The sequence below is a fragment of the Bemisia tabaci genome, chromosome 6 (assembly GCF_918797505.1).
Source record: "Bemisia tabaci chromosome 6, PGI_BMITA_v3".
In the NCBI taxonomy this organism is placed as follows: Eukaryota; Metazoa; Arthropoda; class Insecta; order Hemiptera; family Aleyrodidae; genus Bemisia; species Bemisia tabaci.
This window is the reverse complement of record NC_092798.1, coordinates 31,456,971-31,481,996: the sequence shown is the minus strand read 5'-3', so window position 1 is coordinate 31,481,996 and position 25,026 is coordinate 31,456,971. Positions and strand designations below refer to the sequence as shown.

At 40.8% G+C, this 25,026-nt stretch overlaps 1 protein-coding gene across 6 annotated transcripts in view; it reads left to right on the top strand.

The window, feature by feature from the left end:
- LOC109044043 (dual 3',5'-cyclic-AMP and -GMP phosphodiesterase 11) overlaps nucleotides 1-25,026 on the top strand; it is a 174,594-nt gene that overhangs the window by 44,638 nt on the left and 104,930 nt on the right. For 2 of the 6 annotated variants that reach the window (XM_019061523.2, XM_072302039.1), the window contains exon 2: nucleotides 9,082-9,411. The exons of the other annotated variants lie outside the window; for them this stretch is intronic. In XM_019061523.2, the coding sequence (XP_018917068.2) occupies nucleotides 9,393-9,411 (19 nt within the window). In that variant the 5' untranslated portion in view covers nucleotides 9,082-9,392. The remainder of the gene's footprint in view (nucleotides 1-9,081; nucleotides 9,412-25,026) is intronic. 6 annotated transcript variants of the gene reach the window in all.

Sequence of the window (25,026 nt, the reverse complement as noted above, 5' to 3'; positions counted from 1 at the left end):
AATGCGGATCAACGGTCCTGATCTAGGCTCCAAAAAAACGATGAAGAATTTTACCGGCAACTTAAATTTTCTGGAGTCTTGGGTGTAAAACGATGTCGAAGCAATGCTTGAAAGTGTCAGAAATGAAAAATGAGGCTCTTCACTAAGTTGAATGAATTGCGTGGAATTAATAAGAAAATTAAAGGATGATTCACGTAGCCTATGATAGCCTACGCGTACCTATGGTATGTAATACTATAAATTCCATCCTTAAGGTTTATTTCAAGATTCTACTTTTATACTGAAAATGGAGGAACAGATAACAAAGAAAATACCGATAGCACGAGTGTCAGGCTTTACAAGATGCAGAAACAGGTTTTAATGATTTTGGATGAACATTTTTCATATTTTTTTCCTTGTGTGTGTCCCTGTGGTAAAAGTTCATGAAAGTAAACTCACTGACAATCAAGACGCACAAAATTATAGAACAAATAGGTATACTCCTCATTTTGTCATTTATTTGAAGTTGTACACTTTCAAGATAGAAACAACAAGAATGAAAAGTTTACTGTTTTATGATAAGTTTTCCTTAAAGGCTTTGAATTTTCCGTTCAAATTTTATAAATTTTAGAATCCGCCAACTGAGTGCTAATCATTAATCAATTTTTTTTCTTGAATTAGTTGTAATCGGTTGTAATTGGTTGTAATAGGTTGTAATTGGTTGTAATTGGTTGTAATTGGTTGTAATTGGTTGTAATAGGTTGTAATAGGTTGTAATTGGTGGTATTCTTATAAAATAACAATTAAAAAACACTAAGAAACGTGGCCCAAACTGTATGTAACACGGTGGTAAAATAGTGCTAGGTCCACACTATATTACGGGGAGAATCAGGCCGAAGAAGTCTAACAATTTCAAGTAGAGCTCAAATTTTGGACTTGTTTTCACCGCTAAATAACGTGGACCCAGCACTATTTTACCACCTTGTTACATACAGTTTATTGGGCCACGTTTCTTAGTGTTTTTTTTTTTTTATTTATTTGTTATTTTATAAGATTACAAGTTTTCTGGAGGTTTTCTCTTTTCTTTTACACTTTACATTTTCGAAGTATCCCCTTTAAAAATCCCATTTGCCCTTTTCGTTAATTTCTCTTTTTCTACCTTTAACCCGAGGGAGAATTTACCCACAGTTCGTCCGTTCGCCGCCTTTTTCTGTTCTCTGTTTTCTTTTTAATTTATCTCGCCCTGAGTGTCAGGTTCCCGGTGCTTGATGCATAATTAATCAGGACTGTAATGAATGAGCGGCGTGAATGGAAAACACAGGCGTTGTAAAAAACAATGGGCCGCAAGAAAATAATTGCTTCAAACCCCTCGCTCGCGCTCAGCCAGCCAACCCCGATCCACACACAAGCCATTCGTTTATTGTGAGGAGAAAATGAAAAGAATGTTTGTAGATCGCTAATCAACGAAAGTTTAAAAAAATGTTAAAAGAAAGAGTAAACAAGTGCTAATTGAAGGAGGTCGGTGGTGAAAAAAAGAGTAAGCGAGCAAAATAGAAGAAAGATTCATTGTGAGGTGTAATGGTTTATGTCGCACCTTATTTTGAGATCGCACAGTGAGTAAGGCATCAAAAAGGTCGCAAAAATACTTTGAACCGGAGTATAGAATACCCAACGCGCACACCAAATCAAATTGAGGCTTTAAATTCGAATACTGCATTATTATTCAATTCCAAGAGTTGAGTGTCATAGTATAGACTTTAACAAAGACCGCGCCTCAACCGCACTTTATTTCCCACAGAATTTTGTCTAATGCATTCAATGTGAAATTTTTATCAAATTTAAATACAAATTTGCTCCAGCCTCAAGAAAGTATCTATAATACGAGTCTTACCTCCTATGGGAGCACAAGCAACATTTTATATCCGCTTAAACATGTGCAAAAAAAGGAAAACAGACGGCGAGGAAAAAGAATGTCATGGAATGTGTTTCACAGCTAAATAACTGAAAATTCACGTATAATCAGTAAATGATCAATAGTAATAAATAGTCACCAATAACATGTACTTTCTTTCAAGACGTAGTGGAACCTAAGGGTGTCCAGGGACACAAGATTGGAAGGGGCGCCAATTGCTGATTTTGCGGTACTTCGCATCGGAAACGTCTCGCCCTCCAGAAAAATATACTCAACAATTGGGGAAAAAAAGTGGTAAAGTTAGTGTTGAGGCCACACTATTTTGCAAGCAAGGCTCACTGGCGGGTGTGATCTACTGATGAGGTTTAAAAAAGACCAAAAAAACTTCTGATCTCTCGGTGTAAACCCTTCAAATTACGATGCACAGGCCTAATAACTGAACGCCCCCTCTCTCAGTCTTGTACTCATACTCATTAGAGCTCAAATTTTTTACTCTATTTGAAATTTTTGGAGTTTTTTCCACCTTGTTTGCCCCGCAAAACATAGTGTGCACCCAGCACCACTTTACTATCATGTTATATGCAGTTCGAGGTACATATTTCTAATTTTTTTTTTGTCAGTTGGGAAAACCTACGAATAATGGAATCAAACCATTTCCTTGATTTCATTGATAAAAGATACAGTTGTGATGCCTAATTTATCCTGCAGTCTTGCCGCAAATTTTAACTATTTTTCAACTTTTCTCTGCGCTTACAGTTAGATGCAACCTAACATCGGCGAATTATTCCGACGTGCTAAGGAAGAACGCCGTATGAACATTCGAGAGTTGCCGAATTTCCTTTGTTAAAATGTTTATTTCTGAGAAAAGTTATGAATATTTTTCCTTGAAGTTTTCAAGAACTTTAGACGGAATTGCGAACAAAATTTTCTGAAAAATTGCAAGAGAAACATTCATAAGTTTACCAGGAAATCAGTGTGTTATCAAAGGAAATTTGGCAACGCCTAAAGGTTCATACGGCGTTTTTCCTTAGCACGGCAGTATTTACCCGTTGCTTATTCTTGGAATTTTTTGCCGGAAAAGTTGATAGCACTGTGTGCTTTCGCGCGATTAGTCTTTTCATTTCAACTTGGAATAATAAATAGCATTCGGATGTACGTGCGTCAAAGTGCTCTCAGGCGTTTCACGGCACCGTATCTCATCCTCATCAGTGGTGAAGCATGAATGAGCGATTATCGATAACTCCCTATTTGAAGCCGTGGTGAATAATCGATTATTCAGGTGTTTGTTGCGAACCCCCTGTTTATCGATCCTTTTCCGTAGGTTTAAATGGCGAATCAATCGATAAATCGCAAATCACGCCTCGTCCGTCGGCGCTTTTCGTATCGGCTGCGATCCCGTTATACCGAGAGATGTCAAAAATTCGATGAATTCAATGATCCGCACTCCACCTTGGTTTTACCCTTCCAGCATAATTTAAGCACCGCTGTTTCATTGGCGGTATTGAAATATTATTGAGTGGATGCATTTTCTCTTTGACTCTTAGTCCATCACAAACCTAACCCAAGCTAACGGCATAACTGCTTTATCATAAAATATTTGAATAATGTCCAATAAGCCGAGGATTAGTGAATGCCTTGAAAAAATCACAGGCATGTCAAGAGCCTGAATTGAAACAGTTAAAGTGTATTTTCATTGGTTTGAAATCGCCTCAATTTTCTATCAAATTTAACTGATATGCCATAGATTTTTACGAATATTACCTTTCTTTTCGCGTGTTGTTTTATTTCATGCGTGAATTCTTTGATTGCAATCGAAATGTAGACTTTCAATCGACCATTGCAGCAAAGACGACGCAAAGACGACGACGCGACGCGACGTCCAAGCTTGCAATGGTGCTAAAATAGTACAACTTTGTATATAATTTGTGGCAAACCAGACAAACACATGCTATTAAATTGTGAACAAATAAATATGCAAAAGATTTTTGGGAATTTTTGGCAGGACCTCCAAATTGCCGTAGTCACATGCACATCGCGTGTGCATTTGCGCAACTTCAGCAGCAGTGCAAATCATTCTGCGTCGATTCTGCGAAAAAGGTCTCAATTTCAAAATTCCTCATTTTCAAGGAGAACTTTAGATGAAAATCAACTTGTTAACCGTCGAACTGCACTCCAATAACGTATGGCAATATCGTTATCTATTTGCCAATAACTCTGATTGGTTTCATTCGAATTCTCGCTTTCCTCGTTTCAAGAAAATTGACCGTTAGTCAAACAGTATTGTAGGCAAATTCGCAGAACCGCCAATACGTTCGGTTTGTTTATCGTCCAGTGGTGACGATTCCGTCGCTTTGCAATGACTGTTGAAATAAACTGTTGCAATGACTGTTGAGTGAATGTTATTGGAAATGCAAAAATGAACCTTCCGCGAAGAACGATCTCTCATTGTTTAGATTCTAGATATTTTAACGATCAATATTTCTCAGCCGCGGAAACTGTGCTCTCCCACTTTCCAGCCTTTTATTTGAGTCCGATTTTTTTCCTCTCGCAGCGCGTCAAGGGCGAGTGATTTTCCCAATAATCAGAACCGAGTATATTTAGATCCGATCGAAGTTTGACGAGAAGATGTTCGAATTCATGGAGTGTTGGCGGAGTTATAATATGTGCTGACTCGGTTCGTAGCGGCCGGCGGCGCACTCTAAGATCTCCGATCTAAGAAACGCAGACATTCTAATGAATGACGCGAACACGAGAGAACTGCCGCCAGCATTGTCAAATTAACGCGAGCGAAATAAGAGGAAGAAACCAAATAGTGATGTGCCTTGCCGCGAGAGAAAGGTAGAGTCCCTCTATAGAGAGAGTTGTGACAACGCGGAGTATGGATGTCACAAACGGGAATAAAGATCACACAAATCGGACGTTTTTTTGTAATCTTTGATCAACCTATTCCCGAATTCCTATCTCTGTTCCCTCTCTCGTTCCATTTGTTCCTCGCCGTACCCCCTATTCCCCGGTCACTCTTTTCGTGTCCCACACTCTTCTCGTGTCACACACTCTTCTCGTGTCACACACTTTTCTCGTGTCACACGCTCCTCTCGTGTCACACACTCTTCTCGTGTCACTCACTTTTCTCGTGTCACACACTCTTCTCGTGTCACACGCTCCTCTCGTGTCACACACTCTTCTCGTATCACACACTCTTCTCGTGTCACACACTCTTCTCGTGTCACACCGTCTCTCGTGTCACACTCTCTCGTGTCGCACCCTCTCTCGTACCACACTTTCTCTCCTGTCACACTCTCTCTCGTGTCACACTCTCTCTCGTGTCACGCACTCCCTCGTGTCACGCACTCCCTCGTCGGACAGCCGGCAGTGCGGCAACGTGGATGCGTTGACCGCTTTGTCGTTGTGTCGCGTCGTTCGGGTTCGGGGTCGCCGATGTTGCAACGGAGCCCATCAGATCAACCCACTTAAAAAGTTAATGACTTGATCTTTTGGATAGGTCATTTGACTCTATTTCTGCCGCTCCCGAGCCCGACTCCCGCCACTCTGTTTACGTTCCCCCATACCCCCTTTCCCCCTCCCCCCACGTCACCCCGGTTTAAGTCGCCCCCCCATCCTCCCCCTACCAGCTCCCTGTTTTTCTCCTACGTCTGTCATTTTTTCCGTGCATCAATTATCATTTATTCAATATCCATCACTTACTCCATCTCCTCTTATCCCCGACACCCCTGCGAGGATGGTGGGGGTCCTAAAAGCCATAGGCTGTTAATATCTTCTCAATGCGATACATTTTTATATCTGAGCGTGTCAAGTCCTACCTACCGTGGTCTTAGTATAACGTTATTAATTATGACATTTTAAAGCACGCATTTTGACTATTTCTTTTAAGGCAGATTTTACTGCGGGTACGAAAAATATTCCTAGACAATTTTGGAAATAAGTTGGATTCTTTCAAAACTAAGCCCGTTTGGGACTGGGATTTTGGTTTTAGGCTTGGCATCAGTAAATGGGTAATGCAGAAATTTAGCTGTCTTCCGATTGGAACGATTCATATTGGAAGTCTTAAATCTTATTTATTAGTTCAGATGACGGAACAAACTGTTTAATTCTCATTATAGAGGTAGGTCAAGTAGTATTACCCAAATTTTGGGTAGGTACTAGTCCTGCCTGGATAAGTGGCTAGTCCTGTATGGGTAGGGCTGGTGCGCTGGTACTCACCAAAAATCTAGGTTATGATATTCAAGGACTCAGCCTTTGAGTTATTATTTTTCGCACGTCCCGATTCAATTAAGGAGGAAATAGGGGGTTCTGAAAAAATTGAGCTGCACCTTCGTGAATGTCTTTAATTTTCTGCAATGGAAGACGTATGATTCCACAGTTGTCGACTTCTTGCAGCTACCTTAGCAAGCCTTCGATCGGCAGGGTGTAATCGATGAGGATATTGAATCAAAGCAAATTATGCAGAACATAGGAGAATAGATGAAAGAAGATTTGGGCAGGTGTAGAGGGCTAAAGGCTAGGGGACCTCCCATCGTGCCCTCCTAGCAGTTGGTTGCCCGACTCGCTCAGGTCGGAGAAGCGAGGATGACGGTTCCGAGTCATGGCTCATGAGTCGCGAAAATGACCATCAGTTGAAGCGAATCTCAGTCACCAATTGACGAAAGCCAATTATTCATTTACCGAACAATACTAACCTTAACAGCAACAACACTCACATCCACATCATCAACAATGACAACAACAAGATTCGCCGTAGTGGAAACAGAACGGCACAATAGTGTATGCCAACTGTTTCAATTGGACCGCACATTTTGCAATGAGGAGCCACTATTTCTGCCTCATTTCAGAAACAACGTCTGTGCTATCAGTCTCTCGATGTAGATGGACGCTCTCATAGGTACGCCAGTAATAATGGTTGTACAATCCTCGCAAAATGGACTATATTTTGCAAGTAGGAAGTATATATTCTGGCTCATTTTAGAAACAACGTATCGCTACTAGTTTCCCTCTGCAACCAAGAGCTTTTACAAATGAGTCAGAAATGAAGTCCCCATTCCCAACATTAAGTTCAAATGTAGTCCAGTTATCCTTCCATCTCCAGAAGAGAATTTGCAATCAACTTGAACAGGTGAGAGATGATAAATGTAGATTTTTGTTTCCAGGAATCCGTCTCCGATCTTGTCTCCGATCAGAGGCGGATCCAGCAATTTGGCAACACCAGATTCCTCTATTTAAACCTATGCTTAATAATCGATTCTTGTCGGAGCACCTAGCCCCTCCAAGAATCGACACATCTCCATAGGTTTAAATGGAGGAAATCCAGTGTTGCCAAATTGATGGATCCACCTATGTCTCCGATTTTTTTTTGTGAAAAGGGGGATGACAGCATAGGTGCTGGACCCAGTCCATTCGCATACGAGAGGGTCATTTTGCTTTTTGAGTTTTTTTTCTTCAATTCTTTCCATACCAGCACATGCACCACAGTACATGTAACTCACAGTTTTGATGTTGTATTGTTGTGCTTAATTTTTCCCTCGTCTGAAAGTCCGTCATGCTCTTATTTCTTTTTCTCAATAAAAAGGACAGCTCATGTTCGCAGAACCTTCCCGCGTAAAATCTAGAAGCTCTTCGAAAATGCCTTTAAATTATGATTGCTCGCTCATCATTCAAATCAATTTTTCGGTCCAGTTTGATACGACGCAGCTCATGTGACGTGGTACGCGTTGCGGCGGCGCCTCCGATAGTTAATCTCCGATTCAAGCATAGACGGATCTCATTGTTGTCAAATTTTCATTGTAAAATCCGGAACGAGTGTGGAGATAACACGAAGATTAGGTTTTTTTGTTAGTAAAAAGTTAGCCAACGTCTAGCAGGTTACATCACTCACCTTTGTTATCAGTGCTGTTCGGCTAGTAATTAAGTGTTTTGTGTCTTGAATGAACGCAGTTGAATAGTCGAGTAGTATTCCCACAATTCTTGAGAGCGGGAACCCTAAAATTGAATTAAGTTTACTCTACCATCAACTAAAGTAGTATCATCGAGTAAAATGTGATCTCCTCGAGCTGCCGGAAATCTCAAAGTTATTTTTTTTCTTCGAGGAAAATGCCGTACACATATTATTGAGTAGTTTATGCTTTGAACTATATTCTTCAGACACTGCAGCTATAGCTGTGTAAGTAAGCTGTAGAGGACCGCCAAACTCAACATTTATGTTCTCAGTTTTGGAGAATATAGATCTTGCCCGACAGAGATCCGACATGAAAAAATAGTGTTAGTTTGCCTTGTAAGTTCTTGGCGAAGAGTGAAGAAAGAAATTAAAAGCGTTAAGTCGCATACCTACAGGATTATTATTTCGTCTCAGAAAAATAATGCTCAATGTTTTGAGAGTGTGAGAAAACTTCCAGTTTTGCTTCATTCAGTTCAAGCAATAACTTCTACGGTCAGTGAAAATCAGAAAATATCACGAAATTCGATATTATCAGGAAAAAAATCAAGGAAGTTTTCAAAAATGAAGCTGACTAGTTTTCCAAAAAAATTAAAGTATGATCGGAAGTCTGCCACGTCGCACACGAAGATACGTGGTTCCGCACTTTAGGCATCGAAATGCTCGCTAACGACTCCTTACCTAGTGAGGATCTGGTTCTAATTAACCTCAAACTAACTTGCTTTGTGAGGGTTGTCATCATAAGAAATACTTAAATCTATGTTAGGTTACAATTTCATCCTGTCCACCATTTCACTTGCTTTTTCATGTATCAGAATGCTTAACTTCGCACCTTGTCTAGTGGTTCATTATCCCTTCAGCGGGCTGGGCTGATCGTCGAAATTGATAGACAAAGAAGGCATAGGGAGTATGGAGCGATCCTATCGGTTGAAATTGATGGTTCCTATAGACTAAGGGAGAAAATGATGGACTAACTATGAGGTCTCTCGTGGGTTGCCATTAATTAGTCTATAACCTGGACCCTCTTTGTCCAGTGCAACCACCCACTTCCACCAATAGGATCCCTCTGTATCCCTTTTGTCTTCTTTGTCCATAGCTTTTTCAGTCAATTTCAACAATCAACCCGAGCCCGCAGTAGGTAGAATTCACGAAGGGTAGTATCTTAGCTGCATACTGCATATCACTACCATACCCATACTTTCAGTTGCCGATCTGCTTCTTATTTTTCCTCTTTTCTTTATAGATTATGACGTTGCTCTCACAAATCTATGAGAGCAACGTACGTCGCAGCACTAGTAAATTACAATAGTTCCGTTACCTCCGTGTAGTTCTTAGTTCGGTTGTTCGCGTGCGCGTCCTTTGGTTTCCTCGCTCGCACTCCGCACGGACATCGTCGAAGACTTTTCACTCACAATGACGTGTCTTCCATGTTCTCCTTGTTGCGCATGCGCGTGCGTGTGCCAGCATCAAGGCTCCAACCCCACGCCCGTGCCACCGGATTCTCAATGTCCAAATCAGCGCGATCACCCGCAACATCTCTACTGCTGACAGTCCATGTGGTTGAAACTTGACGGTGGGTCCTGAAATCTAATTCTTCTCTCTTTTCATTTCACTCGTAGAAGGTTTCAGTATGCCCGTATTGAAGTGATACACTGGAAAAAAAAAAACACATTGGATCTTGAGTCCAGGCTCTTAAAAACATCGACAAGAAAAAGTACTCTTGATTCAATCAGAATCTAGTGGAAATCAAGAACCAAGCCTCTTAATTTAAGCGGATTTCGTTTTGATTCAAGCAAAAATCCGATTGAATCAAGAGTATTTTTTCTTGTCAATGTTTTCAAGAGTCTGGACTCTAGATCCAATGTGTTTTTTTTCCAGTGTGTCGTCCCCATGTGCGTAGATTGTTTTTAACTTTCAGAAATTTTAGAGTCCCTTCAAAGGGACAACAGCGCATCGAAAGAAGGGAGACCCTGCACTAACCGCTTGGCGACAGGCCGAAACTTTTACTTTCGGGAATTTGGCGATTCGCCCTTTTTTCGGCTGTTGACCTACCTACTAGGTGGACGCCGAGCTTTGGCTGACGACGTATTGAGCCAAACAAGTTAACCGAACTTCGGTTTGTTCGCTAAACAAAATGCACAACATGGGATCTAGGGATGACTGGTTGCGCCACTATTACCCCTAAGGAACAATAGTAATTATCGTACAATCTTCATATGTATGTCAAAAAGTGATCTAAAACGTAAAAGGCATGAATACCAAGTAATATGACTTCAAGTATGTAGGTGAAGATTTATCGAGAATTTGGAGTCATACTATTCAGTATTAATGCATCTGCTCTTATGCATCAGTTTCCTTTTACATACATTTGTAGTTTACGATAATTTGTCGTTTCCCGCACGAAGGAACCTAACTCATTTCCAAAGTTGCAAAATTCGCTCAAATGATTAAATTTTTTACAAGAGTGTACCTGCGCAATTCTTGTTCAAAAAATATCTGATTTTTCCATGAAGTCAGAGGAAAAACCAGTGAAATTTTCAGTCAGAAATATCCAAGATTGTCTCGGTGAAAATGAAATTTCCGAAGGAAAATTTGGGATAATTGAAATATAGTTACGTTCTTTCGGGAAGAGAACGACGAATTATTGCTTCTCAAAGACTTATGACTGTAAAGCAGCGCTACTTGTGGTGGTGAAACTGCTCCCTAGATCCTTAGATTCTATTTTATCCCCTATAATTTGAGAACCTGGAGGATAGATATCATTAACCAGTAACCTTTTTCCCCATAAACCAGTTTATATAGGTGGCCGTAGATTCCCTGCGGAACATAAGCCAACAAATCACTAATAAAGAATATACCGGAACGAATTCAGGATTGAATTTTCAGATCTTTGAAAGTATGACCTTTGCTTAACACCTCTTGGGTAGGTGATGTATGGGATATTTAGTCTGTGTTGGTCTATAAGACGTTTAGTCCCGATTCATCAATCATCTTTATTGTCGAGTGGAAGTTTCCATCCTAGTGGGTCCATCGAGGACATGGATGAACATTAGCGCGGTACATCTTCAATTCGACTGAGCTTTGTTTATCCCGGAGAACGGTGACATCACAGCGGGCTGTCTAGGAATAGGAAGCTGCGAGTCGCATCCGAGAGGTCGGGCTAAAACATCGGATGTACGAAGGGTTTCCGTTGGATTTACGAGGTTCTCGCTTAGGAGGGAGCATGGCACCTACTTTATTTGCGAGGAGTTGTTTGTTTGCAGCCTCCGACAGGGACACCGCGCCGGGCAGGAAGGGAGCGAGAGAGAAAAAAGTAATGAAAAGAAAACAAACAAGACTCTGCTCTGATCGGAAAGCCAATCAAAACAATGAGAAAAAAATAGGATGTAATTCGAGGTGGACGCAAATGAGATTCGAATCGCTGTCGCCAAGTCTCCTTCGTTACCGCGAGCTCATAAAAGCAGTAGACTGTTCCAGTGTCCGAGGCTGAATGTTACGAGTATCCACTGGAATAGGTATGTCGGCATCCCTAACTTACGTAAAATTGTAGGGGGTGGCATAGGGTTAGTGGCACGTTACAGTGGGGGTTAGAGGTTACAAGGGATGGGGAACATTTAGGTAAGCGTATAACAGAACAATTTTGCGTGATTTTCTCTGGCGTTCCAAAGTATTTGTGATCCATCGTCTCAACTTTTTGACAAATCAAAGTCTAAAAGAACGTCTCCTAATATATGTCTGTATATTATTATTTTATTGCAAGTAACTCAACACAAAAATTACCGGCAGTACTTTTACCTCATTTGATGTGCACCCAAATCAAATCGGCTCTTTACACTTAAGGCGACTTTTTATACATTTTTATACTAGCAATACGTACCTTCCGAGTCTTTTTGCAAGTCACATTATTTCCTCAGGGGTTAAGTGAATCATTATTGGGCGTTACAGAGGGTGAAGGGGTGTCAAAAAACCGAAAATTTGACAGTAGATAGGATAGTAAATTAAGAATGACCGTTTTTCTCAATCGCTCCGACCAAATCCAAACATAAACTAAATGTAGCTCGCTGACTTGGATGAAAATAAAGAGGTATTCATCAAGTCATCTATAACTTTCATAAGTTTAAAACAGTCTATTTTCCGACCAAACTGGCGCCGGCATGCGGCAAGAATCTCAAGACGACCGCCGTATTAGCGCCAGCATCATTCAGCATAATTGCGCGTTAATTAGCATTTAAGTCACTTCTAGAAGGCGCTGAAAAGCCGACCCACTTATCCTCACGAACTTTTGAATTTCCACTCATTTTATCTTTGCTTGGCAATGCTGCATCGGGGTTGAGCCGGTCACTCCGGAGAGATTGAAATTAACAGTAAATGGCACTCAGTTGCGCCCAAAAAGGGTTTCAGTCGTGCCACGGCCCCAACTCTTCAGCTCAGAGGGGTTAGAAAAACGTATTCGAAAAATCGTTCGAAAAACGAAGCTTTCGCATTTGCAATAAATTCTTGATGAAAAACCAAACTTTTGTGCGGACGAACTCAAGGAATTCAAAGGAACCCTGACGTGAGACGTATTTTGATCGTAACCCTGCACGAAAAATTGTCCCCTCCCACTCATCTCCAAGGTCATTGTTTTCTGAGCCGTAATAGTTTCATTCCTGAGGTCTAATTGATTATTCGTTAGAGCCGTCGCGCGTCGTGCTATTGACGCGTCGCTGGTTGCCAGGTGTCAAGAGCCGTCTAACTTTTTCCGTAGCGCAGCGGACGTCTACTGCCGTGCTAAGGAAGAACGCCGTATGAACATTCGAGAGTTGCCCAATTTCCCTCGATAAAACATGTATTTTTGGCGGCATTCATGCAAATTTTTCTTTGAAATTTTCAGAGATTTTACGCAAAATTTCGTACAAAATTGTCAGAAAATTTTGGGGGAAAATATTCACAATTTTTCCAGTGAATTTGTTTTTTATCGAAGGAAACTTGGCAACGTCTGAAGGCTCATACGGCGTTCTTCCTTAGCACAGCAGTTTAAGTGACGAGAGTTAGCCGTGCAAAGGAAGAACGTCGTATGACCAGGGTTGCAGGCGTGAAATGGAAAATATGAAAGATAGGAAATTTCCGTCAAATATTTCATGAAATTCCACGGACTGTGAAAAATTTCCTATTTTTTAGGGGTTAGAATATACAACCTGCACTCAAATACACAAAAATAAACGTCAGACACAATTTTTACATTTTGCGAAACATGGAAAAGGAACTGGTATTTTTCAATATTTTTCAAAAATTTCTGAAATTTCATGAAATATATCACGTGAAATTTCAAAATTTTATTTTTCAAGAAAAATTTGAACCCTGCGTATGACATCTAGAGTTTTGCCACATTTCCCTCGATTCGATACTATCTATGAGACATGGTATGAATATTTTGAATTGAAATTTTCAGATCTAATCGCCATTAACATTTTCAGAAAAATTTAAGGAAATCTTCACAAGTTTCCCAGAGAAACCGGGGTTTACTAATCAGAATTTTACATCGTCCGAAGCGAAGGTCCGTACGTCGTTTTTCCCTGAGATGGTCTGCGCGATCCGGGACGGTGTCTATCTTGACGCGCTTCAATCACCAGACTACTACACCACGCCGCGCCGCGCCGGCCAAAATAATTTAATGACTCGTCAAAGATACCGCTTGAAACTAGTTAGACATCCCGCTCGCCCCATCCGTAATAATGAAGACACTATCTTGACGTGTTGCTCCGCGGCTTGCAGGCGAAATTAATTTGTCTGATTATTTTATGGAACCCTCTCCTCATTCCGCGTCTAATTAAATCCTCGAGTGATTACGTCATTATTTTGCCTCTAATGGTTGTATCCCCTTACCGGGCATCTTACTCGAGTCGCTACCTTGGGTGTCTCGTCGCACCATGGATCGAGTCAATGAGAGAGGTTGAACAACGAAATTTTTTACTGAAACTGCAATTTTTAATGTTTATTTACGTAAATTTTAAATTTCAGGGGTGCTTTTTGAAGAAAATTTCACGAGGAAACTAATGGAACCACTTACAGAATCTCGAAGTTTTGTTTACACGGAGTTATAAGCGTTTAAAAGTTCCAAATCTTGTCCGACCTCTCCTATTGACTCTAGAGTCCCTTTATACTGAGAGTCGAGACAACACCCCCTCATGGAGTCACAAAAGGTAATAAAGATTACAGAAATTGAACGTTTTTTGTAATCTTTGATCGTCCCATTCTCAAATTCCTTTCTCCGTTCCTTCTTTCATTCTGTTTGTTCCTTGCCGAACCCGTAACTCCCTGGTCCATTCCAGATCATAATCTTTGCAATCGGTGAAAATGTAATCTTTATTACCGTTTGTGACACTGTAGAGGCCTAAAATACGGGAACCAATCAGAAATGGATTCACATTGTCTTGACTCTCAGTTTAAAGGGACTCTAATTGACTCGATCCACTGTGCGTCAGTCGTCACATTATCGTCTCGCGCGCGGCACCGACCGAAAAAAGAAAGCTGTTCCAGATTCTGGAAACTTTTTGTCTTCCTTTAATTGAGGACTTTTTCGGTAAAAGAGCGTATGAGACTTGCAATGCTGGTAAAATCTTGCAATTTTGTACAGCGTTTGCTGCAGATAAAATTCATTCACAGTCGACCTACTTTCTTACAATAGTGAGGAAAAACCCGAAGTAGATTCAGTGAAGGATTCATAGCAGAACTTTCGGATATATTACTTACAACTGGAGAACTACTTTGCACAATCTTAGCAGCATTGGAAGTCTCATACGCTCTTTTACTGAAAAATGCCTCAATTCCTCCTCTTGTTTTTATGTCGATGCCTATTGCTTGCTTTGATTAACTTGGCATTGGCGTGCACCTTGAGAGGGAGTTGGCACTCAATGCATACTGCTCAGTCAATGCATACTAATGAAATAATGGACAAAAAGTTGTACCGAAAAGTCGGAGACCCAAATGAAAGCACCGGTGAAAGTGTGACCGGTGTAATCAACTGCACGATGTTCCGGAATCTCATTAAAATAACCGATTGAGGAAAAACGAACCTCATCTTATGCAGTCTAAAAACAAAAGCTCCAAATCCAGCAATAATAACTCCTGCTGTGAAGTATTTTGCCTTTGTGATATCCTCCCACATTTTTAGTCTCACAATAGTATATTAGGTCCGTTTTACACAATTTATGCCTTTTAATGCGTTTAAAGCTTCAAGAACGTGCCAGAGTACTTGAATCTCTGGTATATTAACAGTTTCCAAGGCATTTTTAGAAAGTTTTCTATCGGAGTAGTTACTGTCGTGCTAAGGAAAAACGTTGTATGAACTCTCAGGCGTTGTCAATTTCCTTGAAACACACGAATTTCCGGGTAAACTTACGAATATATCTCCTCCAGTTTTTCAGATAATTTTGTTCGCAATTTCGGCTAAAGTTCCTGGAAATTTCAAGGAAAAATATTCATACCTTTTGTCAGAAATAAAAATTTTAACACAGGAAATTTGACAACTCTCGAATTTTCATACAGCGTTCTTCCTTAGAACGGCAGATTATTATGCCCTTTCGGTCCTAGTTAAGTCTCTGGTTTCTAGGCATTTATGCGCATAGCGTTTATGATTTTGGCAGGGCTCGAAAGATACTTACACCGAGAAAAAAGACAGGTAGAATTTACCATTCACACGTTTGTTTACACAATTCACGCTGTATTTTAAGTCAATTCTGCCAGAAAAATGGTAGACATTACTTTACACTGGTACAGGTAACCATTCCTCTATAGCAGAATCGACTTAGAATTCACTCAGTTTATTGTGTGAAATACAGCGTGACGGAATGGTAAATTCTACCACTCTTTTTTCTTGGTGTAGGATTTTTTTAGTCAAAAGAAGGAGCTTTCTACTTTTTTCTCTCTCTTTTAGTGTATTTTCCGAAGAAAATACACTAGTTTTGAGTCTCATAATTTCAATTTAGTCACCTAGTTCAGTCATGAGATAAACGCATCGTAGGCTCGTTATGTTATTTCATTAGCGAGTCGTCCAGCTCCATTCGGTCGAATAATTAAATATTCAATTCGGCGTGAACACCGATGCGGTCACCAACGCTTCCGCTGTTGATATTTTACCGTGGCATATTCTCTCCCAACTAAATCGCCCAAGTTGCGTGTAGCCGCGGAAACAGACCTCCACTTTTTGTTTACACTTAACCAGCTTATATTTTCATTTTCATTACTCGTGTCATGATGGAAATGTACCCGCTAACCGGTCATTCTCTGGGCTTTGTTCTGGTTAATCATGAGAGCCAGTGGCTGCTTAATTTTTCAATGTGTCCGATTGCCCGCAACGAACACCCCAAAATCCTAGGAGTAATTCTGCCACTCTTTTCTTTCTCTATTTCCATGCTGTCATTTTTTTCCTTTCTTTTTTTTCTTCATTGTGGTTAGGATTAAAAAAATGACATGGATATTTGATGCTGTTGAACGGATTACATTTTATGTGCACATTCATTTATTCCTATTCTATGAGTTCAGTTGTTAGCAAAAAGTATAGGTACCTTTGTCACCTATCGCGGTCATTTAAACCTCAATTTTTGGGTTAGAATTTGATAAAGTTGTTTCAAAATGCATCTCTTTTCACACAAGTTTCCCTTCTTTGGTATTCTGCTAATGCAGTACTTATTTTGTTTCAAAACTTTTTATTGAGCCTCTCTAGTCTCTTCTGAAGGAAACAACACAAGGGAAATTGCTAAAATCCGTGTTTTTCCTCGATTTTTTCTCGACGCAAGCTATAATAGTATCATGTTTTCTATGTCTGGAAATATTTGTTGGCAATTATGATTTCTCGATAAAAATGAACGATCAATCTGTCTGCAAATCGTATCACTCTGTATTGTAAGATCGAAGAATTGTAAATTTCTGCAAAGCAGATCTTCATATTCATCGTTAGAACTTTCCGATGGAAGTGTTAAAATTTTTGGGAACTTTCCTAAAAAATGAATCAAGCACTTTTCTCAGTAGCCTTCCGGTTGGTTATCTAATGTTTCGCGTCACCATACAGTTTTTTCAGCGACTCAACAAAATCTCAAAACTAACATAACGGTCTGAAGTGACGCTGGCTCTCCGGCACAGAACTGGGCCTCCTTGAGCAATGCTAAAATAACAGTTTCTCGTTCTCCGTTTTACATTCTTGTAATACTCTTCTTTTACAGTTGCGTACATTGAAAACGTCATAGGACAGAATTAATTGGTCGTTACCATCCCGAAAAACATAACTATATTTCAATGTTGCCAAATTTCCCCTCGCAAATTTTATTTTTATTCGGAGAATATAGACCGTATTCGATAACGGTTCGATGTATCGTTTGGTTCAAAACAATAGCACATAACCTCAAACCAAACTGTAAGGATTTAAGTTGGAAAAGCTGAAAATGAGAAAATTCCTAACAATTTCACTTTAAATTGGCATTAGGTACGCAAAAGAATAAAAAATCTGTTACAAAAGACCCGTTCTCTCAGATTTCTGAATTTACTTTTGAGGCTATGTTTATATTTTGAACCAATCGATATCGATACAATCTCAGCCGTTTGATGTATCGAATACGATCTATTGGACATGTTTTACTGATAATTTCACTAATTTATCCTCTGATTTCATGCGAAAATCAGCAAAATTTTGAATAAAAATGTCGCCGGTACATTATTTTAAAAGCATGAATTGTTAGAGTAAATTTTGCAACCTTGGAATGGAGTTACGTCCCTTCATCGGGAAAAGGACGAAGAGGTGTCCAGAATATAATTATTTTGTTTTTGTCTTTGTTTACACGTAGCACCCTAAAATTCCGAACGCAGATTCCATTGTATGTTACCGAAGTCACTTTAAGCTCTCAGAGGTTTTTTTGATAATTTAATTCATTAATTTTTGACATCAGCGGTCACAACCGAATTTGCTGATGGTTCATAGTTCAGAGCGAGTCGTTGGAAATTTGTTTTGATGTTTGTGAATTATGCAAAACTGTTGACGCTGGTGGATGGTTAGCCGAGGAAGCGGAAGAACAGAAAAAGTGAATAGGACGGTTGACGTGTTACGCTATCAGCGCGCCGCTGACGATTTTGCCGAACAACCTGTCGGTTATTTTTTGCGCATTTCATTCGGAAGCCTGGCGACTATGTCATTGTCAGAATGAAAGGTCGATCACTACTTAGTGCACACGTTACTTTCCGTTTGTAAAAAATAGTTTTTCTGTAAATTTTTGTTGAAATTATTCCTTAGCCGCGGAATTTTGCATTTCACCGAGCATCTTCAGGCATCATCAACTATCAATCAAGAAGTACGCACGTACTTTTTGTGTGTGAGGGTGTGTCGTGTGTGCTTGTTTTTTTGTTTAAATTTTTCGCTGTTGCTTTTAGCTTTTAGCAAAAAAAAAAAAAAAAAATTCAGATCCATTAGAGTTCCCAGTGTAATTTTCTAACCCTGAAACTCTGGCTAATCGAAAATGGCAAATTAAAGTGGAGGTGGTGTTCGCTATTATTCGTGTCGTCGATATAGACTCTCCGTTGTATCGATAATGACGTCACCACTGTGAGTGCCACAAAAGAGGGTTGATCGATGTATATAGCTTTTATGTGACGTCACGTCCGTCCGAACGTCGAACATTGCTTCTCTATCAGTGCAATCTAACAGTGAATATGAAGGGAGCAGTAATAGATGTTCGAAACAATTTGAGCATCTTCATGCTTTTGAGATCAGGCCGCCTTCAGTTACCTGTGTAGGCAATGTGTGTGGCTTGAAAGCAGCAATAATTGCTTGCGGCTGTAGTATGAGGCGCGGGCAGGGGTGCACAAACTTCTCGATCACGCGACCGGGTGAATCGCGTGTTTTAGATGGAAAAGCCGGCAAAATCACGTGGTTTTCGCAAAATCGCGGCAATTTTTAGAACCGTACAAAAGTAATTTTTTTTAAACTTCTGAGGGAGAGGAAGTTTTTAAAATTGGAAAGCAAAGGCCTCTCTGCATCCCTGGGTGTGAGGATGATTAGGCACCGGACAAAATCATTTTTATCCCCTTGTTTCTCACGAAATGTTGCGCAGGGACTATCAATTGAATATCAGAGGCGGATCCAGCAATTTGGCAACACCGGATTTTCTCCACTTAAACCTATGCTAAGTAATAAGTATGGAAAAAAAAACTCCAGATATGGAGGTTGTACTTACGCGGGGTATATAGACATACCGACCACGTTCCAGGCTCAGCGGCCGATAAATCCAGGTGTAGCGCCCGGAGCAGTCGGAGCTACGGCTCCACCACCCGAAACTTTCGGCCTCAGATCCTGGAACGGACGCTGCTGTCTCTATAAAGCCCGTAATTTTTTTTAATGCATGAGAGGAAATTAGGCAACAAAAATTAAAGTTAGATTGATTCCTGTTAAATCCGTTCAATTATCGGCGTCTGCGATAAATCCAACAGAAAACCGATAGAATAATGACTGCCGGCCGGCGTATCAGAAATTCCCTACACAATGAAGCGTCGCGATACAATTAAAAAAACACGTTCTGCAAGGGCCTACATTATGAAAAAATTCCAGGAAAATCGGGACGAGTCTACAATGGCCCTCTCGTTTTAGGCACGCTTTTTAATTTCAATTAGATTGCTTTCCACCGAGAGAATGGGGAGGCGAGCCGGTGCGACGAGGCGATGAATAGCCGCTCGTCGCGCGTCGCGGCGCGGCGCCGCCGCCGCTCAAGAGAATAGTAAACACTTGTAATTTACAGTCATTGACATTGAGGCTGCCACTATTCACTCGGTCACTCGCGACATCTTAGCCGCGCTCGGTGGATTTTCGAGCATGGTCAACCACCTTTCCCGCGGAACATGCTCCGACCGCGCCGTCGCACACACTTCCCGCCTCGTGCCCTCTGCCTCGTGACGTTGGTCGCCACTTCAAATGCCCCCACTTCAACTCGAAATGTTTTCGTCATTCCATCCGACTTCATTACAGGGACTGCAATAATAAAGTTCAAGCAAAAGCGAGAGGTTTGCGATAGAGTACCTGTATAGCGAGAGTATGGACAGATCGCCTCATGAGGTTAGGGCCCAAAAGTGCAGCCACCCTCTAACCAACTGCTATCGCACAAATGCCAGTCTGTAGATTCCAATTCTACGAAGATGGCTAAGAAAGTACATAAATGAGCGTTCTTCCACAAAAATGAGTAAATTTATGCAAAAGTAAGTCAAATACGTGCTTTATAACGACGGTTCGTAACAGTTGTATTAATAAATCGCTCTGGATAATTGAAATTCATAGGTTGGCTGCATTTCTGGGCCCTAACTTTATTCGCGGAGGCATCGGTGAAGGCCTATGGAATTTCGGAGTTTCACACCTGTCTATGACTCTCGCTATACAGGTACTCTAGTTGCGATATCAATGATAGTTCCTGCGCAACATTTCGTGAGAAACAAGGGGATAAAAATGATTTTGTCCGGTGCCTAATCATCTCCACGCCTAGGGATGCAGAAAGGCGGCAGATTTCTGCCTGGCGGGATATGAAGTTAGAAAAGAGGACGCTCAAAAAAAACGCCAAGTAACGTAATAAGGTAAGGTCTGAGTAAAGCAGGGTTATTTGTCTCCCACGTATAAACTTGGCTTTGAAGCGCCCAGCTAGGTAAGGCGGTACCGTTTTTCATGAAACCAAGCTATTTTTCCAGCCTTATCGGTCTGGATAAAGATGTGACGTGGCAGTATCTTATGCTCCAAGCAAAAGCTGCTCGACTACTCATGAAGTAGATTATATAGAGGAGGCAGGATGTAGAATATGCGGAATCTTGGATCACGTCTAAGAATGCAGAGAAAAGTAAACCAGCTTTGGATTGTATTTTCCGCCACTTTTCTTCTCTTAAATTCTAGAACAATTCACAATTTTTGGGAATTTTCTCTATCTTTGTATCGTCATTTTTCTCGGTTTTAATTTTGGTGGGTTATTTTTTTTTTTTTTTTTTTATAAACAAATGAGGATTTTTTGCACGAATTTGAAAAATTTCTTTTTTCTGAAAGTTATGGCATAAGCATTCGTGAAAAAGAAGTAAGCACTATCGCTGTGGTCAAGCGTTTATTAATGAAAGCCAGAAGCAACAGACGGCGGAGCACTCCATCATAGTAGCACGGTCACTTGCAGGACAGTAGGCCGTTTGTCCAGTAATAAAGCTGTCGATTTATTAATTTACTAGGGGGCTATGCCCCCTGGCCGCTACGCGGCCAACCCCCAGAGGGCTCTTCGCCCTCACTTAGGCCCGCTTTTGCAAAAGAACGACCAAAAAAAATGAAAACGTTACGGGTCTCTAACACTGGTCAGCCATTCTAGAGGTGTAGTTCGTTGGGTTGACATCAAAAACCGCTCCGTATCCCGAGGGGATGAAGAAGAGCAAGTACAAGAACAACTAAATGACGTCACTTAACCTGAAACAACCGAACTTAAGTCGTTTAAACTCCTCAATGACCGTTTAAGTATCAAAAGTTCCGCATTCGTCGGCAAGGAAGTCTGGGAAATTAAATCGCGCGTGTTTGATTCGACTTTAATAGAGGGTGGAATCTTGGTAGACCGATCGCTCATCCTTTAGTTCCCGCAGAGGCGCACCCCCATTCGATCCTGCGGAGCGGGCTCGTAAAGGAAAACGAGGCGGAAAAAAGCGATGAATATATCGTTAAACGGCGGAACGCTAAACGGGAGGAATACAAAAACCTCGTATCCGTCCTTTTTCTCCGCGTCTAACATGATAAACGCGGCGGAGTTGTCGTTGGCTCACGGGTCTGACACGGAGCTTCGTGCTAAGGAAAAACACCGTATAAGCCGTCAGACGTTGCCAAATTCCCCTTGATGAATCATGAATTTTCGGAAAAATTTATGAATACTTTTCCTCAGATGTTTTAGTGAGATTTGTTCGTATTTTCAGCTGAAACACCTGCAAATGGGCCAGTTGCGCTGCTTACACAATCGTGTTTTGATTCTTCATTTTTGCAGATTAACTAAAAATAAAGATCTGTCTGAACAGCAACTTTTTACGTTGGATATTAACCGAGATATCGCGCCTTGAAAAACTCGATTCATGACGTCATCCACCGCGGTAGTACATACCATGTTTTGCACTTCCGCGGTGGATGACGTCCAAAACCCGACTTTTCAAAGGACGATATCTCGGTTAATATTCTACGTGGAAATTTGCTGTTTAGAGAGATCCTCATATTTTTGACTAATCTGTCAGAATCACTGGGAAAAAACACATTGGATCTAGAGTCCAGACTCTTAAAAACATCGACAAGAAAAAGTACTCTTCATTCAATCAGAATTAGCTTAAATCAAGAACCAAGCCTCTTAATTTAAGCGGATTTTGTTTTGATTCAAGCAAAAATCCGATTGAATCAAGAGTATTTTTCTTGTCAATGTTTTTAAGAGTCTGAACTCTAGATCCAATGTGTTTTTTTTCCAGTGATCAAGCATCAAAACACGATTCTAATACCAGCGCAACTGGCCCATTTCGTTCGTATTTTCATCAGAAACACTGCTTTGAAGAGAAAATGTATGTAACTTTCTTCAAAATTAAAAAATAAATATTTTCTGAGAGGAAATTTGGCAAAATTCGAAAGCTCTTACGGCGTTTTTCCGCAACACGGCGGAGTACTCCTCGCTCGGTGCAGTTATAATCCAGCAAGAAAAATATGCAGCCGGAGTCCCCGGCCCGCACCCCGTCTTGGGGTTTAACTTAATGGAGTTTTAATGACTCCCAACGCCGTGGGGTGCACCGTTTACTCCTTACACTTGCACCGACGACGATCCCATACTTTCGCCGTTACTTTGAATCACAATCGCGCTCCTTTATCTATTCATAGGGTGCTCGAGAAGCCACCGCCGATCCGATCCCTCCGCCCAACTTCCCAGTGGCGTGGCGTGAATTGCGATATATCGATTGATATGCCATTTAAACCTATGAAAAAAGATCGATTATCAGGGTGTTCGCAGCGAACACCTTAGTAATCGATTCTTTACCATAGCTTCAAATGGCGAGATATCGATAATCGATTATTCACGCCACGCCACTGCAACTTCCCCGCAAATTCTCCCAGCTTTACCCAACTCCTGCGAGACCCAACAATAACCCCAACTTTGAGTCATCTCGGGGGGAGAGATTAAAGTTTCCCGCAAAGTTAAGTGCTCGCAACGGAACGGAAATTCTTGTCAAAGTTTCGGGAACGTTTTTCACCGCTCACCGAGACACCGAGTTGCTCTGTTTGAATTTTGTCACCGGCTTCAGCAACGTCATTCAAGCGTAATTATTTAACATTTTTTTATGAGATTCCTACCAGCTAATGAGTTTCAATTGGTCCGCGTTAAGCAGAATGGAACCAAGCCACATCGGCTGTCACCAAATTCAATTGGGCAATTTTATTTTTCCAAGAGAATGTACGTGCGGATTCCTTTGAAAATTTTCAGGAATTTGCCTCTCGCTAAACAAAGCATTCGCTAAAATTTGCAAAAAAATGTGTACAGCTGTTTTTTCGTAAAAAAATCGAATTGCCCTTGGCAATAGCTGATGTGGCTTTGGTTCATTTCTGCTGAACGCGGTCCAATTATGAATCGGATCTCAAACAGAAGTTTACCTTTCCTCGAATTAAAATCACCAATTTTCCCAGGAAGGTAGAAATCCATTGAGAACTTTCTTTTTTGACATCTACTTCGCGGACGTGAGGAGCAGGTATCGTACGCAACGCTATTGAGAGAGGGTTGCAGGTATCAGAAAGGGGAAAGATTTTAATTCGAGCTCTATGGAATGGTTAAACTTTAAAAGTTTGAGTTTAGTAATAAGAGAAATTAAATTTTAGTGGCCTTTATCAGGCAAAAAACAATGAAAATGTAAGGAAGAATAGGCTTAGCTTTGTGTACTGGACAGATTTGCTACCGAAGAAGAAGTTTAATCAATAATAGAGGAAATGCATAATACTTCCGTGCTTTTTCAGCCTTCCGAAAAATTTTGAATTAAACTGCAAGCCTTAGAAAACTTTCTGTAAGTCGTTGACTTTTTTAAGTCAATAGACCCATCTTCCATCTCAGATGAAATCAGAATCTATAAGTAACACAACTTAATACCAATGAAAACCAAAAACATACAATGAGAAATATTTGCCTAAGGACGGTTCCATCATGGTATCGCTTGGCACTGGATCAGGCTCTCTTGTGATGCAAAAAGCGGTGTTGCGGTTTAATGTGAACTTGATAATGTAATTAGATGGAATAAAAGAGAAAAACAATTAGTCTAATTAAATATACCTTTCATATTTTGTTTTATAAATTAGGTTCTTTGAGGGATCAAAGCGTTAAATCCCTCAATATTTCTTTTTTAATATAAGGTTATCTATTAATCATGACCTTTTCACCTAATTGGCATCGAGTGGCCAATAGGAGGTCCCAGTGGCGTTTATGGCCCTCATTCCAGATACGTCGTAGAACTCAATTCTTCTTTCAGTGGCACCCTATGTCGAGGTGGTTAAGATCGAACGTGAGGCGGATCCTTCGTCGCGTGCAGAATCGCGACGCAATATTTTCTCTCCCGCTGACGGTGGCTGTCATATTTTGGTGCAGTAGTGTCGGTGTCTCTAATCTATGCTCTCTGCGTTTTATCTCATCTTTGATAAACAGGTAAACTGCATTAAGGGAGTGTCATTAATGCGCAGAGATGGGATAAAAAATCGACGCGACGTCAACTTCTCTCGTCAGCTTCGTACGTCGACGTCGAACACTCGACGCCGCGCCGAGCTCCGCTGGCTCCTGCTGCTGGGCATCAGCTTTTACTTATCTCGGAGCTACTCCGCGGACTGGAGCATCGCGATATTAACTTGTTTGTTTTTCTTCGACGTGGAAAAAGGGCCAATAACTTATGCTCGTCAAAACCCAATATTAAGTGTTTGGAGTGTTTATCTTGGTTAAATAGGACAGTGAGTTCGCGCGCCCTAGAATTGAAGGAACTTAATTAATCATCACATTTAAATCGATGACATTACGGAAACTGATTTTACCTAATCCCCCCCCCCCCCCGGCCGAAAAACCTATCTGTCCCGTGGATGAATTTAGGTTCAATTTTGTCGCATAAATGTTGAGTTTTTAGCAGTGGCGTGGCGTGCTTTGCGATATATCGATTGGTTTGCCGTTTAAAC